Source organism: Hyla sarda, chromosome 2, assembly GCF_029499605.1.
Source record: "Hyla sarda isolate aHylSar1 chromosome 2, aHylSar1.hap1, whole genome shotgun sequence".
In the NCBI taxonomy this organism is placed as follows: domain Eukaryota; kingdom Metazoa; phylum Chordata; class Amphibia; order Anura; family Hylidae; genus Hyla; species Hyla sarda.
Genome location: NC_079190.1, coordinates 157142781 through 157159044, shown reverse-complemented (window position 1 = coordinate 157159044; position 16264 = coordinate 157142781). Strand labels below are relative to the sequence as shown.

General features: G+C 44.7%; 1 protein-coding gene and 1 long non-coding RNA gene across 3 annotated transcripts in view; one reads left to right on the top strand and one right to left on the bottom strand.

The window, feature by feature from the left end:
* UGGT2 (UDP-glucose glycoprotein glucosyltransferase 2) overlaps positions 1–16264 on the top strand; it is a 409630-nt gene that overhangs the window by 91029 nt on the left and 302337 nt on the right. Inside the window, exons 7-8 of one of the 2 annotated variants that reach the window (XM_056555597.1) lie at positions 6402–6474; positions 9064–9164. In XM_056555597.1, the coding sequence (XP_056411572.1) occupies positions 6402–6474; positions 9064–9164 (174 nt within the window). Of the gene's footprint in view, positions 1–6401; positions 6475–9063; positions 9165–16133; positions 16247–16264 lie in introns of those variants that run through there. The other variant, XM_056555598.1, reaches the window with a different exon arrangement.
* LOC130355463 (uncharacterized) overlaps positions 1–16264 on the bottom strand; it is a 33283-nt gene that overhangs the window by 16776 nt on the left and 243 nt on the right. The window lies entirely within an intron of this gene.

Here is a 16264-nt window from a genome sequence, read left to right as displayed (position 1 = left end):
TACAAGGAAACTGTCAGAGCTGCTTGTTAGCAGATCCAACAAGCCTTAATACAGATCGTCTGTCTGGGTCGCCTAGACCCTGTTCACTGTGTTTGCCCTCAAATAACCACTGCTACTGACAGCTTTGTGAGATTGACCTAGATCAGTGTTTCCCATCCTTTTTTGGCTTGGATACCCCTCCGAAAAATTTTTTTTGCGGGGCACCCCGACCGAAGTTGACGAGCAACAAAAAAAAAAAAAAAAAAAAAAAAGGGGGGGGGGAGCGCTGCAGGGTGGGGGTTCTGCTGCACTGCTGCTTTAGACAGCAACTCAAATGACTTCTTCTATAATCAGCATATTTCCCTTCTCTTTCTCTTCTCCATCTTGTCTGGGACAATATGACAATTTCTTCCAGCCACAATTCTTCACCATTAAATCTGCAAAAAAAACCTATTAAGCTCTGCACTTTTTTATACATGGGAGACAGAGGGGCATAGGGTGTGACAGATGGGTGTAGAGGAGTGAACATGGGTGACAGAGGGGTGTAGAGGGGTGTAAATGGGTGACAGAGGGGTGTACATGGGTGACAGGGGTGTAGAGGAGTGTACATGGGTGACAGAGGGGTGTAAATGGGTGACAGAGGGGTGTAGAGGGGTGTAAATGGGTGACAGAGGGGTGTACATGGGTGACAGGGGTGTAGAGGAGTGTACATGGGTGACAGAGGGGTGTAGAGGGGTGTAAATGGGTGACAGAGGGGTGTACATTGGTGACAGGGGTGTAGAGGAGTGTACATGGTGACAGAGGGGAGTACATGGGTGACAGAGGGGTGTAGAGGAGTGTACATGGGTGACAGGGGTGTAGAGGGGAGTACATGGGTGACAGAGGAGCATACATGGGTGACAGGGGTGTAGAGGAGTGTACATGGGTGACAGGGATGTAGAGGAGTGTACATGGGTGACAGGGGTGTAGAGGAGCGTACATGGATGACGGGTGTAGAGGAGTGTACATGGGTGACAGGGGTGTACATGGGTGACAGAGGGGTGTAGAGGGGTGTACATGGGTGACAGAGGGGTGTAGAGGGGTGTCCATGGGTGACAGAGGGGTGTAAATGCATGACAGAGGGGTGTAGAGGAGTGTACATAGGTGACAGATGGGTGTAGAGGAGTGTACCTGGGTTACAAAGGGGTGTAGAGGAGTGTACATGGGTGACACAGGGATGTACATGCGTGACAGAGGGGTGTAGAGGAGTGTACATGGGTGACAGAGGGGTGTAGAGGAGTGTTCATGGGTGACAGAGGGGTGTAAATGCATGACAGAGGGGTGTAGAGGAGTGTACATAGGTGACAGATGGGTGTAGAGGAGTGTACCTGGGTGACAGAGGGGTGTAGAGGAGTGTACATGGGTGACACAGGGATGTACATGCTTGACAGAGGGGTGTAGAGGAGTGTACATGGGTGACAGAGGAGTGTAGAGGAGTGTATGTGGGTGACAGAGGGGTGTACATGGGTGACAGAGGGGTGTAGAGCAGTATACATGGGTGACAGAGGGATGTGGAGGGGTGTACATGGGTGACCGAGGGGTGTAGAGGAGTGTACCTGGGTGACACGGGTGTAGAGGAGTGTACCTGGGTGACAGAGGGGTGTAGAGGAGTGTATTTGAGTGACAGAGGGGTGTAGAGGAGTGTACATGGGTGATGGGTGTACATGGGTGACAGAGGGGTGTAGATGGGTGTACATGGGTGACAGGGGGCATAGAGGGTGGACAGGAGTGACAAGGTGGTAACGGGTGGATAGGGGTGACAAAGGGACAGAGGGCTGAAAAGGAGGGGGTCAGAATGGTGGACAATGGAGGGTGAACAGGGGTGACAGAAGGTTGGATAGGGGGGGGTGGACATGGATGACAGGAGGGTGGAAATGGGAGACAGGGGGTCAGAGCGATGGACAAGGGGTAAAAGAGGGGTCGACAGGAGTGACCGAGGGGGGTGGACTGGGGTGAATAGGGGGGAGGGTTTACATGGGTGACAGGGATGGACAGGGGGCGGACATGGGTGACGGAGAGGGTGGATATGAGTGACGGGGAGGGTGGACATGGGTGACGGGGAGGGTGGACATGGATGACGGGGGAGGGTGGACATGGATGACTGGGTGGACATGGGTGACGGCGGAGGGTGGCCATGGGTGACAGGGGAGGGTAGACAAGGATGACGGGGCAGGGTGGACATGGATGACTGGGTGGACAAGGCGGACATGGGTGACAGGGGAGGGTGGACATGGGTGACAGGGATGGACAGGAGTGTAGAGGAGTGTACATGGGTGACAGAGTGGTGTAGAGGAGTGTACATGGGTGACGGGTGTAGAGGAGTGTACATGGGTGGTAGTTGGGTGTGCATGGGTGACAGGGGTGTAGAAGAGTGAACATGGGTGACGGGGCATGGGGGTAACAGAGGGGTGGACAGGAGTGACAAGGTGGTAACAGAGGGATGGAGAGGCGTGACAAAGGGACAGAGGGGTAATAGGGGGTGGACATGGGTGAAAAGGATGTGGTCAGAATGGTGTACAATGGAGGGTTAACATGGGTGACAGAGGGTTGGATGGGGGGTGAACATGGATGACAGGAGGGTGGACATGGGAGACAGGGGGTCAGAGGGATGGACCAGGGGGTAAAAGAGTGGTGGACAGTAGAGACAGAGAGGGGTGGACTGGGGTGAATAGGGGGGGGGGTGTACATGGGTGACAGGGATGAACAAGGGGTGGACAAGGCAGACATGGATGACAGGAGCATGGACATGGGTGACGGGAGGTGGACATGGGTGACTGGGGGGTGGACATGGGTGACAGGGATGGACAGGGGGTGGACATGGGTGACAGGAGAGGGTGGACAAGGCGGACATGGGTGACGGGGGGTGGACATGGGTGATGGGGGGTGGACATGGGTGACAGGGATGGACAGGGGGGTGGACATGGGTTACAGGGGAGGGTTGACAGGGAGATGGACAAGGCAGACATGGATGACAGGAGGGTGGACATGAGTGACAGTGGGGGGGGGGTGGACTGGACAGAGTTTAGAAGGGGTAACAGGGGTGGCAAGGGTACAGTACCATAAGCAAGCCAGCATGGGAATCCAGCGCAGCTTGTAGTTCCACGGCACTGGAATCCGGCGCCGGAATCTTAGAGTTGTAGCAGGGCCCCATTTTCATTTCACTGCGCTGCAAGGGGGATGGGCACGCAGGCTTCCCTTCCCCCTTGTGGCGCTGTGAGTCATAGGTGCGCAGGCCGGGGCGGGACATTTAAAAAGAAAAGAAAAGAAAAATTCACGGCAAAATCTTGTGGCACCCCGGGCAGTGCCGAACGGCACTCCAGTGTGCCGAGGCACCCAGATTGGGAATCCCTGACCTAGATGGTTGGAAATTTGCCAAAATGACCATCCTGTTTCGTTCACTCCAATGGTGCGTAGACCATCCCCCCCAAAAAAAAAAAAAAAATTGTGTGTCAACTGGGCGAAATGTCTTTAAGTGCAACATAGAGACATGTCTATCAGTCAACGATCTCTCACTGAGGGGAACATTTACAAAAGTATCCTCTGAAAGCCTTGTTATAAGGCAGCAGAGAATGCACTTTTTTACCCTTATGTGGCTCGACCCAATTGTCTAATCAGACCATAACTGCATGAACAGTTTTGGGGCAATGCCAATGAGTGTAGATGATGAGAACTTGTATAAAGAAGTGTTCTTCACAGGTTGTGAAATGTAAGCAAGTAAAGTGAACTGTGTACAGAAATTGAATCAGTATAAGTATTTGGCACTGTGGTTCCTAAAGTGGTTTCAAGCAGCATCCTAAAGGGCCCTTATTTTAAATGCCCATGTATCCATCAGGGATGTGGAATTCCACATGCAGTTCCCGGAGCCAGGCAGGTGGGACATGTAGATTTTGCTCCATTTTAGTCCCATAGGACAAGTAGTTTTTTATTAAATTTCCACACCCGTGTATAGTCTTGGCCACATGGTGTCTCACTTATTTGCAGTCTGCTGTTCACTGCCTGTTAGGCTCAGTCAATCTCTGGCAATAGAGAGACTGTAATGGGCTGTGTATCTGCAACCTTTGAGCCTGTCTATATCCTCCATAGTATTCACCCTGTCCCTGAAAGGTAAATCATGCTTTCCATCCCATCTCAGCAGTAGCAGCTCAATGCTTAGTGTAACCCTTTCCTTGCCGTGATCCTGCTTCTGCTGTTTCTTTCATTTCTGCTCAGGTAGCACTTTGCAAAGCCAGTGCATCAGTTACCAACTCCACATGTCATCTATAGTAGTGTAATGTAAATCATCTCACTGCACAGTGCATCCTTTCAAGTCAAAAGTTCTTTCATTAGCACTACGTCATGGCCGAGCAGTAATAGTGTGGTGTGCTGATTGGTCATACAAATAAGGGAAAGGAATGACCTACCATATATGTATGTGAATTAAAATAGAGAAAAACCAGACATGGTCACACATCTACAACATGCACAATGATCTAAGGCTTCTCAGCAAAATGTATTAAACTAACAGGTCATTAGTATACGTGATGATCATAAAGTGCAAGCCCACTAGCCATGTCACGGCCACCAGTAAGTAGTGGGTCCCTAACATCCCTAGCATAAAATGGTGCCACACTGAGTGGCAACCACCATCCAAAGGATAGGGGATTAGTTTTAGATCGCAGTGAGTTTAGACAGCTGGGACTCTGCTCTCCCCAAGAGTGGCGTGTCATGACCCCTGCATGAAGAGGCGGCCAACATGCCCCCTCCATATATCTCTATGGGAGAGCCGAAGATAGCCCAACGACTCTCTCATAGAGATATATTGAGAGGGCGTGTTGGCTGCCTCTCCATTTGGTGATCGTGACACGCCGCTCCCGGGAAGAGCCTCAGCCTAAAAGTTATCCCCTATCCAAAGGTTTTCAACATGATATATCTCCTTTTAAACCGTGCAGGTTTTTAACCCCTTTTCTATTTTTGTACTTTCGTTTTTTCCTCCTTACCCTTTAAAAATCGTAACCCTTTAAATTTTGCAACTGCAGACTTATATTATGGCTTGTTTTTTGCGCCACCAATTGTACTTTGTAATGACATCAATAATTTTACCAAAAAAAATCTACCACAAAACCCAAAAAAATACCTGTGGAACACAAAAAAATAAAAAAATAAAACACAATTTTGTAAATTTGGGGGCTTCCGTTTCTACGCAATAAATTTTTCGGTAAAAATGACACCTACTCTTTATTCCGTAGGTCCATATGATTAAAATTATACCCTACTTATATATAGGTTTGACTTTGTTTTACTTCTGGTAAAAATCATAACTACATGCACGAAAAGTTGTATGTTTAAAAATGTCCTCTTCTGACCCCTATAACTTTTTTTATTTTTTCGCATACGGGGATGTATGAGGGCTCATTTTTTGCACCGATCTGAAGTTTTTATCGGTACCATTTTTGTTTTGATGGGACTTTTTGATCGCTTTTTATAACATTTTTTATGATATGAAAAGTGACCAAAAATTTTTGTACTTTGTACTATTTTGTACTTTGGATTTTTTTACATGTGCGCCATTGACCGTGCGGTTTAATTAACAATATATTTTATAGTTCGAACATTTACGCATACTATATCTTTATATTTATGGTATTTAATTGGAAAAGGGGATGATTCAAACTTTTATTAGGGAAGGGATTAATTCACATTCAGTTTATTTTATTTTTTTACACTTGTATAGCCTCCATAGGGGACTATAACATGCAATACCTTGATAGCATACACTGGTCAATGCTATGCCATAGCATAGCATTGATCAGTGTTATTGGCACTCCACTGCTCCTGCCTGGATCTCAGGCATGGAGCAGTGGAACGCTGATCAGACACCGAGGAAGAAGGTAGGGACCCTCCTCGTGTCCTCACAGCCGATTGGGACACCGTGGTTTCACTGTGGTGGTCCCGATCAGCCCGACTGAGCTGCCGGGAAGCATTTTTTTTAAATTTTAGACGTGGGGATCAACTTTGATCGCCACTTTTAAAGGGTTAATACTGGGCATCACTGCGATTTGGTGATGTCCGGTATTAGCCACAGGTCCCGGCCGTTCCTAGGTGCCAGGCCCGACCCGTTATGACCCGGGTTCACCACGTTATAACACAGGAGCAGCCGCAGGGTGTACAGGTACGCCCTGCATCCTTAAGGAGTTAAAATATATTTTTGAAGCTATGCAGAGCCGCGGTAATGTCAGGCCCCCATACGGGAGATTGCGGGGGGGGGGGGGGGGTCCCAGCGTCAGACAGGGAATGAGTGTCTATGGCTTTAACAGACCTTTTATTGTGCATTTATTTTATCTGTTGTTTAAGTAATTACATAAAGTCTACTAACTACTGACATGTTTTCTGTTTTGTAAATGCAGCCATCAATTCTACTGACAAGTTATATGATGGGATCACTGAAGATGTTCAAGGATTTTACTTTGACAAACTAATGTAAGTTTACAAACTAGCAATTGTATCTGTGTGCATTGTGGTATATTAAAAAACAGCATGTGTGTGGGCAGAATGTTCATGTTATATTTGACAGACACATGTCAGACTCTCTTCTGCACTCAGCACAATCTTTGTAGCTCAAGCTGAGGTTTGAAGTGCTTTGTCATTCTGTTATCAGGTAGACTGAGTAGTTTAGTTTAAAGGAAATGTGTCATTAGAAAGTGACCTAGTTTAAATGTTTATTTTTATTTTATTTTTTTATTTTTTTGTCATGTTTTGCTAATTTTCCCTTTTTATTGTCTATATTTCATAATAATCCTGAAATCTTGCCACAATTCTGTTATATGCTGCTAGGAGGTTATCTTTAATATCGGTCGTGTGCAGGATCAGTACTGATTTGCATATCTGTGTGATCGGTTCCCAGTAATGCCTTTCTTCTAAGGAGCACAGTGAAAGGGAACACCAGTATATAGATAACATTGGTTCCACCACCATTCACAACAGAGATCAGGATTCTCCTTCCTAAGAAATTACCTTTTAAAAAGGTCACAGAGAATGTTTAGTAGCGACTCCAATTCATTTGCCCTGTTATTTGAGCCTTTTTATAGTTTAATGTAGAAGACATTAACTTACTGTAACACATTATTTGAAGCAGTGCTAGATTTCATATATTGCCTAGCAGAGTACCTGTCGTTGCAGAGTCTTCATACCTAAACCTTGTGGGAGGGGAAAAGCAACAGTAATGCTCTTGTCCTCATATCCTGTCCCCTGCACTAACTATTCTCTGTACCTATAATCCACCTACAAAAACCTCATGAATACAAGCGCACACAGTCATGGTACTAAGAAATACTTTATTTTTTTAATTCAACACATATTTTTGTGGCGTTCTCAATTTTTTGCATTGAGCAGTTCTATTCATGTAGGTTATATAGGTATTCCCTGTACCTGCTTGCTAGAAAGTTGGAATGATGTTTAAATGACTCAAGTAATCTCTGCAACGCTAGAGTCATACGTTCAGGAGATGTAGCGAAAGTCCCATAAATTTGCATGGGAATTCAGAGGAAATTTTTTTGGGGAGTTTTGGATACATTTTTCTGCCCTATTTTTTCAGCCTCGAAATTCTTATATTAGTTTAGTATAGTAAAGTTAAGTTTAAGTTATGGTTAAGTTTGTTTATTGACTAGTGAATTAACATTCTGTGTTCTATTAAGATTACAGGTAGTTAAACTGTTGATCTGTTTTTGTAAGTTGACAAGAAGAGAATTATAATGTGGTCTATATATGAGTCTGTACATTTCTTTGCTTCCTCCAATAAATGCAGGTGGTTACTTTAAGGACCAAGGACCTTAAGGACCAAGCATTTTTGCACTTTAGTTTTTTCCTCCTTACCGTTTAAAAATCATAATCCTTTCAATTTTGCACCTAAAAAAACATATGAGGGTTTTTTTTGCGCTACCAATTCTACTTTGTAATGACGTCAGTCATTTTACCCCAAAATCTACGGCGAAACGAAAAAAAAAATCATTGTACGCAGTACATTTTTTGGTAAAAATGAAACTTTACCTTTTTCTGTTGGTCCATACAATTAAATTGATAGCCTACTTATATAGGTTTGATTTTGTCGTACTTCTGGAAAAAAATCATAACTGCATGCAAGAAAATGTATACGTTTAAAATTGTCCTCTTCTGAGCCCTATAACTCTTAAATTTTTTCACGTAAGCGACGATTTGAGGGCTCATTTTTTGCACAGTGATCTGAAGTTTTTATCAGTACCATTTCTGTTTTGATGGGACTTTTTAATTGCTTTTTATTCATTTTTTATGTACTTTGGAATTTTTTTGCGCGTATGCCATTGACCATGCAGTTTAATTAATTAACTACCGTATATATTTTTATAGTTCGGACATTTAAAATCCCACATATGTTTATTTTTATATATTTTTTTATGGAATTTGGGAAAGGGGGGTGTTTTAAACTTTTAATAAGGAAGGGGTTAATGTGTGTTTTTAACCTTTTTTTTTAACCTTTTTTTTATTTTTTATTTTATTTTTTTACACTTTTAGTATTCTTAGGGGACTTTTAGGAGGAATCATTTGATTCCTCATACAGATCAATGTGGTTCCATAGAACCAAGTTGATCTGTGGGCTCTGCGCTCGATTGATAAAGCCTGGCCCTGGGCCAGGCTTTATCATTCTGAGCGCAGGAGCCGGAACTACAGGAGAGGTAAGCCCTCCGGCTACCTCAGCAAGGGATCGCCCCCTTGCGATCACCCCCTGGACCACCAGGGACAGGATAAAGGCACCTTTAGAAGCCGATGTCAACTTTGACAGCGGCGATCTAAAGGGTTAATAGCCGGCCGCGCCACATGTCGGCTATTAATGCCGGCCTCCAGGAATCTGCTAGGGGCCGGCCGGTATGATGCGGGCTAGAGTCGGGAGCCCAAGTCATACCCAGTTAACAGCACATGGACGAATATAGATGTCCATGGTCGTTAACAAGTTAAAGCAACAATGCAGTCATGTGTTACAGTGTGTACAGTATGTTAACTTTAAGACTCCTTTTTTCTTTTTGCTTTTATTCTAAGACAAATGTACCCTGATTTAAAAGACAATCTGGTTGAATTCCGAAAACATCTTATCGAAAGTACAAATGAGATGGTGCCGTTAAAAGTTTGGGAGTTGCAAGGTAAGAGTTATTTACATTTAAATATTGCTTACTCTAGAACTGTAAAATGATGTAAACGATGGAAATGTAAACATGCACATTATACATGGCTACTGATTTGTGTTCTCAATTGACAACAGCAGTCTGTAAATAGTGAGGATTGATAATGCTTTTCCACACTGCAGAATTTCTCTGGTGGAATTCCACTGCAGAAATCAGCTTTCAATGGGATCCTGCTGCTCTGTGCACAATTTTGCTGGCGGAAATAAATATGTTCATTCTTTGGGCAGTACTCAGCTGGACTGCATTACCGTCTATAATTCATATGTCTGCACGGTCTTAACACTGATGATTATGGCAGAACCTGCTGCAAGCAGACATTTAGCTAAAGAAACTCCTCTGGCTGATTGATTGTCCACAGTGAGGTTAATGGTTAGGTACTATAAACAGTGTTAACTTTTTTCAAGCCTCTAGAAAGTGATCACAAAATAAGTAATTTTTTGTAATTGTAGCACTTTTAATACAAAATAAATTTTGTTTAGCTGTTAAAATAATTAGTCATTTTATAGAAGAGATTTAGTTCTATTTTCATGGAGGGATTATAAGAAATGGCTGCCTGCTCTACCACTATGTTACCAGTAGGGTAGTCTTCTGGTAAATTTTGTTTATTTTACTACTGCGGTACCCGCTGCAGTGCACACCCAGTAAAGTATGGGTACTGTGCTTTGAAAGCCGCTCTCTGCCCCGCAAACCCAGACATAAAAGCACCTCTCACATGAGCCTTATATACATCCCATTGTACTAGTTTTTCAGGATGAGAGCCATTATGTTCCCAAAAACAGGTATGTGCCTCCAATAACCCAGCCGTCATCACCTCCTCCTGAAGCCAGCTAGGATGCATTCACCTGAGAGGAGGAACGAGTGCCCAATCTCAAAGTAAGAAAAATAGCTGAGTGGTCAGAGATCCCCCTGTTGGTGTATGTGATGTCACTTACCAAAGGCAGAAGGTCTGCCGAAGCAACTGCAAGGTCAATCCTGGAAAACGACTTGTGGGCTGAAGAATAAAAGACGACTTGGTCAGAGGGATGCTTCCAGCGCCAAACATGGCACCCTATGTGCGCTCTCCACAATGCAGTAAGGTGAGATGGTATCAGCTGGCAGAATGTCCTTAAGCCACAACTCCACGAACGCCACAGGCTCCGAACCCTCCGCTTTTTCTGGAAGGCCCACCAGGCTAATATTATTGCACCTCAGAGGATTTTCCATGTCTTCAGCCCAATCAAGGACACCTCGAACCTGCCGTTATAGGGAAGCCATCTGCCCCAGCAGAGGCTGAAGAGTATCCTCAGCCGTCAAGACCCGGCGCTTGACCTTTTTTGCGTCTCATGGCAAAGAATCAAAAACTCTTGTCTAAGTTCATCCACCTTAGAGATCATCAACGTTTGACAGGAGGTAAAAGCTGCTAATAATTCTGTGAACTTCTGGCAGAAGGCTGTATGTTAAGAGCTAGGAGAGCCAGCAAACATGGAGAGAGAAGGCTCCGGAGACTCCCGGCCCAGCTCCTCCGGAGGCTTGGAGAACTGACTGAGAGCCTGGGCTGCATGAGCAGAAACCTTGGTGACAAGAGGCATAGGCACAGAGGAGTCCCTTCTAGAGTGACCACTGGCCTGAGAATGACAATCGTCCGAAGACACCTCATCCTCCGTGGATTGCCTGGCAGCTTCAGCGGCCTGTTCAGTTTTCTTGTACTTGTTCCTAGAGCCTCCCATGATGACAGTAGTAATATGAGAAAGTCACTGGGCGCACCACAGACACAGTCTTTAAGGGGGCTTAGTACACACGGACAGGCCGCTACAGACGGGATCTTCAAAGCACACACCATAGTAACAGTTCTTCCTTGTAAAGCATCACAAGTCACAGCAGTAGTTGTAGAGCACACCCACAGGAGAAGGCCGAGCAGGTGCCATACCAGTAGGCTCAGCAGTATTCACTGACAGCAGCAGATAGGATATTCACAGCACACTCCACAAATGCAGTCTGCTCAGGTATAGCGCCACAAGTCGCAGTAGTACTCACAGTTAAGCAGCAGCAGACGGGATATTCACAGCGCACAACACAAACTCCTTTAAAGGTAGAGCACCAGAGGTCACAGCAGTACTTGTGGACAGGCAGCGGTAGGTAGGATATTCCCAGCACATACCACAGATGCAGTCTTTACAGGTGTAGCACCACAAGTCACAGCAGCACTCCCCAGGCAAGTGGCAGCAGATGCAGAAGTTTCAGGTGTAACACCACAAGTCTCAGCATTACTCACAGCCAGACGGCAACTCATGGGATATTCACAGCATACACCACATGTGATGGCTTCTCAGCAGGAGCACCACAAGTCTCAGCAGTATGCAGCAGTGTTTGGCTGTAGAGGGGTGGCAAACAGCTGCACTCCAGAATGCAATATGAGGAGGCAGAGTACCAGAGGGCCCAGCAAGCCCAGTCAGCAGAACACAGTCCCTGAGCAGTGGATCACTTCTCAATCAGGGGGCAGCTGTCCGGGGCTACAATAAGGGACACCAGAGAGGCACCGCACAGTCCAGCAGCTCACACAGTGCTCCGGTGCAGCAAGCAGCTCTGGCCAGCAAAGCCTATCAGATGAGGCCTGCGACCCGCCACACAGCCTGATCCACGGGAGTTACTATGGAGATGGAGCTGACCCACCCACGAAGGAGGAAAATGGCGGCCCCACCACTGCAGAAGCTCCAAAGGGGATCACGGCCTGCATTCAGCCCGTTACCTGCACTCCGCTCCCTCTCAGCCATCAGTCTTCCACTGCCCCTAGCAGCCCTCCAGACTGCAGGACCGGACCAGAGGACACCTCCGCCACCGGACCAGGCCCAGCTACCACCGCTCTGCTGCCGGGACAGTCAGCCACCCGCAACTGCCACCGGAAGCACCAGCAAAGGATCAATCAGGTGAGTCGGAGCACACTCAGCATGATTAGCAGAGAGTAAGAAGAGCCGGGCTAGTGGGAGTACAGAAGTGTGAGACCGCTCAGCTCGCCATGCAGGCCACTTCCTGCATAAAGATTTAATGTTAAACTGCACGTATATGTAAAAAAACAAAAAAATAAACAAAGTCCAGAATTGCGTATTGCTGGTCACTTTGTGTACCCTAAAAAATGTATAGAAAGCGATAAATTCCCATCAAAACAAATATGGTACTGATAAAACCTATAGAACACAGAGCAAAAAAATTAGCCCTCAAACATCCTCATATATGGTATCATTTAAATCCAGAGTTTCTCAAGCGCTGTCCTCAAGTACCCCCAACAGGTCATGTTTTCAGGGTTTCTTTTCACAGGTGATATAATTAGGGTCAGTGAATTGGGCATCACCTGAGTTAAATCACCTGTGAAAGACTAAGGAAATCCTGAAAACATGACCTGTTGAGGGTACTTGAGGACCGCGCTTGAAAAACACTGTTTTAATCGGATGGACCTACAGAATAAAGATAAGGTGTCATTTTTTCCATAGAATTGGGAGCCCCAAATGTTACAAAATGGCTTTTTTTATTTTATTTTGCACCATAAATAAGCACTCGTATGAGTCTGTAGGTGGACAATTGAAATTGTTATGATTTTTAAAAGGTGAGGTGCAAAAATGAAACAAACCGATGTCCTGAAAGTGCAAAAATGAAACAAACCAATGTCCTGAAGGGGTTAAAGAATACCTGTTATTCTGATGTCTGCTTTAGTAAATACTTGCATCCCCTTTGAAATAACAATCCTCTTTTCTTTCTAGAAATTTATGTCGAAATAGCCAACTGAGTGTTACCAGCTGCGGGCATATCCCTACACTGTCATACATTTCTAGTAAGAATAACAGAGGAATGGCATGACACAGAGCTATAAGAAAAGAGGTTCCAAAACTTTGCAATGGGAAATTCAAATTCAAAGATTAAAGGGTTTATTAAAGGGTTTACCCATATTAAAATGATTCTCTTTCCACAGGATAGGGTTTAACTAGCTGATCGGTTTGAATCTAAAAGCTGGGACTCCCATCATCCCTGAATGTGTTGATGGAAAGCACAGATTCATGCCCAGCTCTACATTCATTCTCCTTTGGGCTTCTACAGCAACTTCGTAAACAACAATGATCGGAAGCCCCATAGAGAATGGATGAAGGACTGGCTGTGCATATGCGCTGCTACTCCATTCATTTGGGGGACCATTGACCTCCATTCTTGTGGCCAGTGGGGTCCCAGCTGTCAGACCTCCACCGATCTATGCTGTGGATAGAGGTAGCTTTTGATCCGGGATAACACCTTTTACTGATTCTAATTATCACATTTTAGTATGTTTTTGCCCTATACATAAGATCACCTGTCAGATTCTTTCAGTACTTATTTTACTTTGTTTTAGATATTTGTTCCTGAGGTATGTCATTGAAATATTAAGGGAATTATTCTTTATTAGGCTTTTCTGGCAATGTTGTTTGTCAATCCCTGTTGACTCTAATGGCACTTACTACTAGAATTGTCAATTCAGTCTATACAAAACAGCCCCCTAAGTGTTTTGGAAAATAAAATGTATGTGTCCCCAACGTACACTGCAGTCTAATGTTGCCATGGTAACCACACATTTTTCTCAATTACAAAACAGTGATTTTTAGTGCTTGAAAAGCAAACATTTTCCTTTAAAAAAAAATAAATTAAAAAGCAGAGAATGCTCAGGAGGAAGCATTATGTGAGTTAAACTGTCCTTAGCTTGTAAAGGAATAAATCTGTTTCATGTGCCACTTTACAGTTCTGTCTTACATGTTAGTTCTTCCTTACATTAAAGGGAAACAATCAGCATATCAGCATATTTTAGCATATATAATGCTTGGCAATGCATTATATATGCTAAAATCATTATCCTCACCATCCCCGGGAAGTTTGTACCCCCAGGGATGGTGAAGATATTAAGTTATAAAGTATTTGGCAATTAGTAATTTATATCAGTATCTGATTGATTGCAGTTATGTCACCTATCACCCACATTGATCTACTGAACAGACTTTTTTAGTGACTATGCTGGGTTACAGTAGTCCAGCGCCATTCACTTTAGTGGGAGCCGAGCTGCAACAACCCGGCACAGCCACAGAACAGAGCTGTGTACTTCCAGCTCTATTGACTGTGTACGTCCAGGTACACTGGCTCTAACAAACAACTGATTGGCTGGGGTGTCAGGTGTCAGACCCCTCCGATCATAGATTCATGGCCTATCTTGAGAAAAACCCCTTTTAATAGGCACTGGTGTTAATCAGTAGTATAAATCAATAGCACTACCAATGCAAGAAACTACAGTATATACTCGAGTATAAGCCGACCCGAATATAAGCCGAGGCCCCTAATTTCACCCCAAAAACCCAGAAAAAAAAGTTGACTCGACTATAAGCCTAGGGTGGGAAATACATCACCCCCCCCCTGTCATCATCCAGACCCCCGTCATCATCACCCTCATCCTCATCACCCCTTCATCATCACCGCCTGTCATCATTCCCCCCTTCATCATTACCCTGTCATCATCCCCCCTTCATCATCCCCCCCTTCATCATCACCGTTTGTCATCATCCCCCTGTAATCATCCCACACCCCCCTTCATCATCACCGCATGTCATCATTCCCCCCTGTCATCATCCCCCCCTTCATCATTACTGCCTGTCATCATCCCACACCCCCCCCCCTTCATCATCACCGCCTGTCAATGTCTGAACAGTGGTCTTCAACCTGTGGACCTCCAGATGTTTCAAAACTACAACTCCCAGCATGCCCGGACGGCCATCAGCTGTCCAGGCATGCTGGGAGTTGTAGTTTTGCAACATCTGGAGCTCCGCAGGTTGGAGACCACTGAGGGCGGAGAGTTCACTCGAGTATAAGCCGAGGGGGGTGTTTTCAGCACGAAAAATCGTGCTGAAAAACTCGGCTTATACTCGAGTATATACGGTAAATGAAATATTTTATAAGCTCATTGAGGAATCAAGTTAAATTCTACCAATAGAAGTCTATGAAGAGGGTAGGGAAAAAGAGTTGTGGGAGTAAAGTGGCTGGTGAGTAACTCTTGAGTAACTCTGCAAGCTTTGGCCAGTCCACATTAATAGCCAAATTTGTGGACTATATCTAATCAGAATTGTACAGTTCACTAGTTAGACCTCACTTGGAATATTGCGCACAGGTTTGAGCACTACTACCCAAGAAAACAACAGTGTTGGAGATTGATCAAAACCTGTCCCGAAATAAAGTTGCTGAGTTGCCCATAGTAACCAATCAGATTGCTTCTTTCATTTTTGAAAAGGCCACTGAACAATGAAAGAAGGGATCTAATTGGTTGCTATGGGCAACTCAGCAACTTTATTTCTGGACAGGTTTTGTAAAATCTCCCCCTGTGAATCTAGAACAAGCTCAAATGTAAACAACAAGTGTAATAAATGGAATCAGTGGACTAAGGGGTAAATTAATAACTATATATAATATTTGTGTACACCAAGGGTCAGTACAGGGATCTGTCCCATTATATATATATATATATATATATATATATATGAAAAAGTTAGGATTAAAGAAAAATAATTAATGTATTAGGTAACTAATACAGATAAAGCAAATCCCTACATCTAAAAGTGAGAAAGATCTGCTGGGAGCTGTAATCACGGTCTATGTAGAGGACAGGAGCTTCTCTAGGATCCTGTTCAGTACATTCGGTGTCCCAAAAAAGTAAAATGGAGCTGCCATCACCTGGTGTCCAAAGGAGCTGCTAACCGTGGCACAGATAAATAGTACAGACCATGTAGTACCTCCCTGTGCTGTAGGGAGGCACTACCATGTGTTTTACCAGTGAAATACCCATTCTGATTGGTCAGTTCTTCCGGCCATTGACATGTTTCGCAGATCTGGACTGTCAGTAGCATTGTATGTTAAGTATGGTTTCAAGTTACAACAGTCCAGAACAGGCCATTGTATGTTGAAGATATTGTAACCTGGGGCCATTGAAAGTTGAGGGATCCTTGTACCAACATATTTACTGTATTACCAGTCATTCTGTGGATCTCTTTGCCAGTGGATGTTTTCATGTGAGTCCAGAAAAGGCC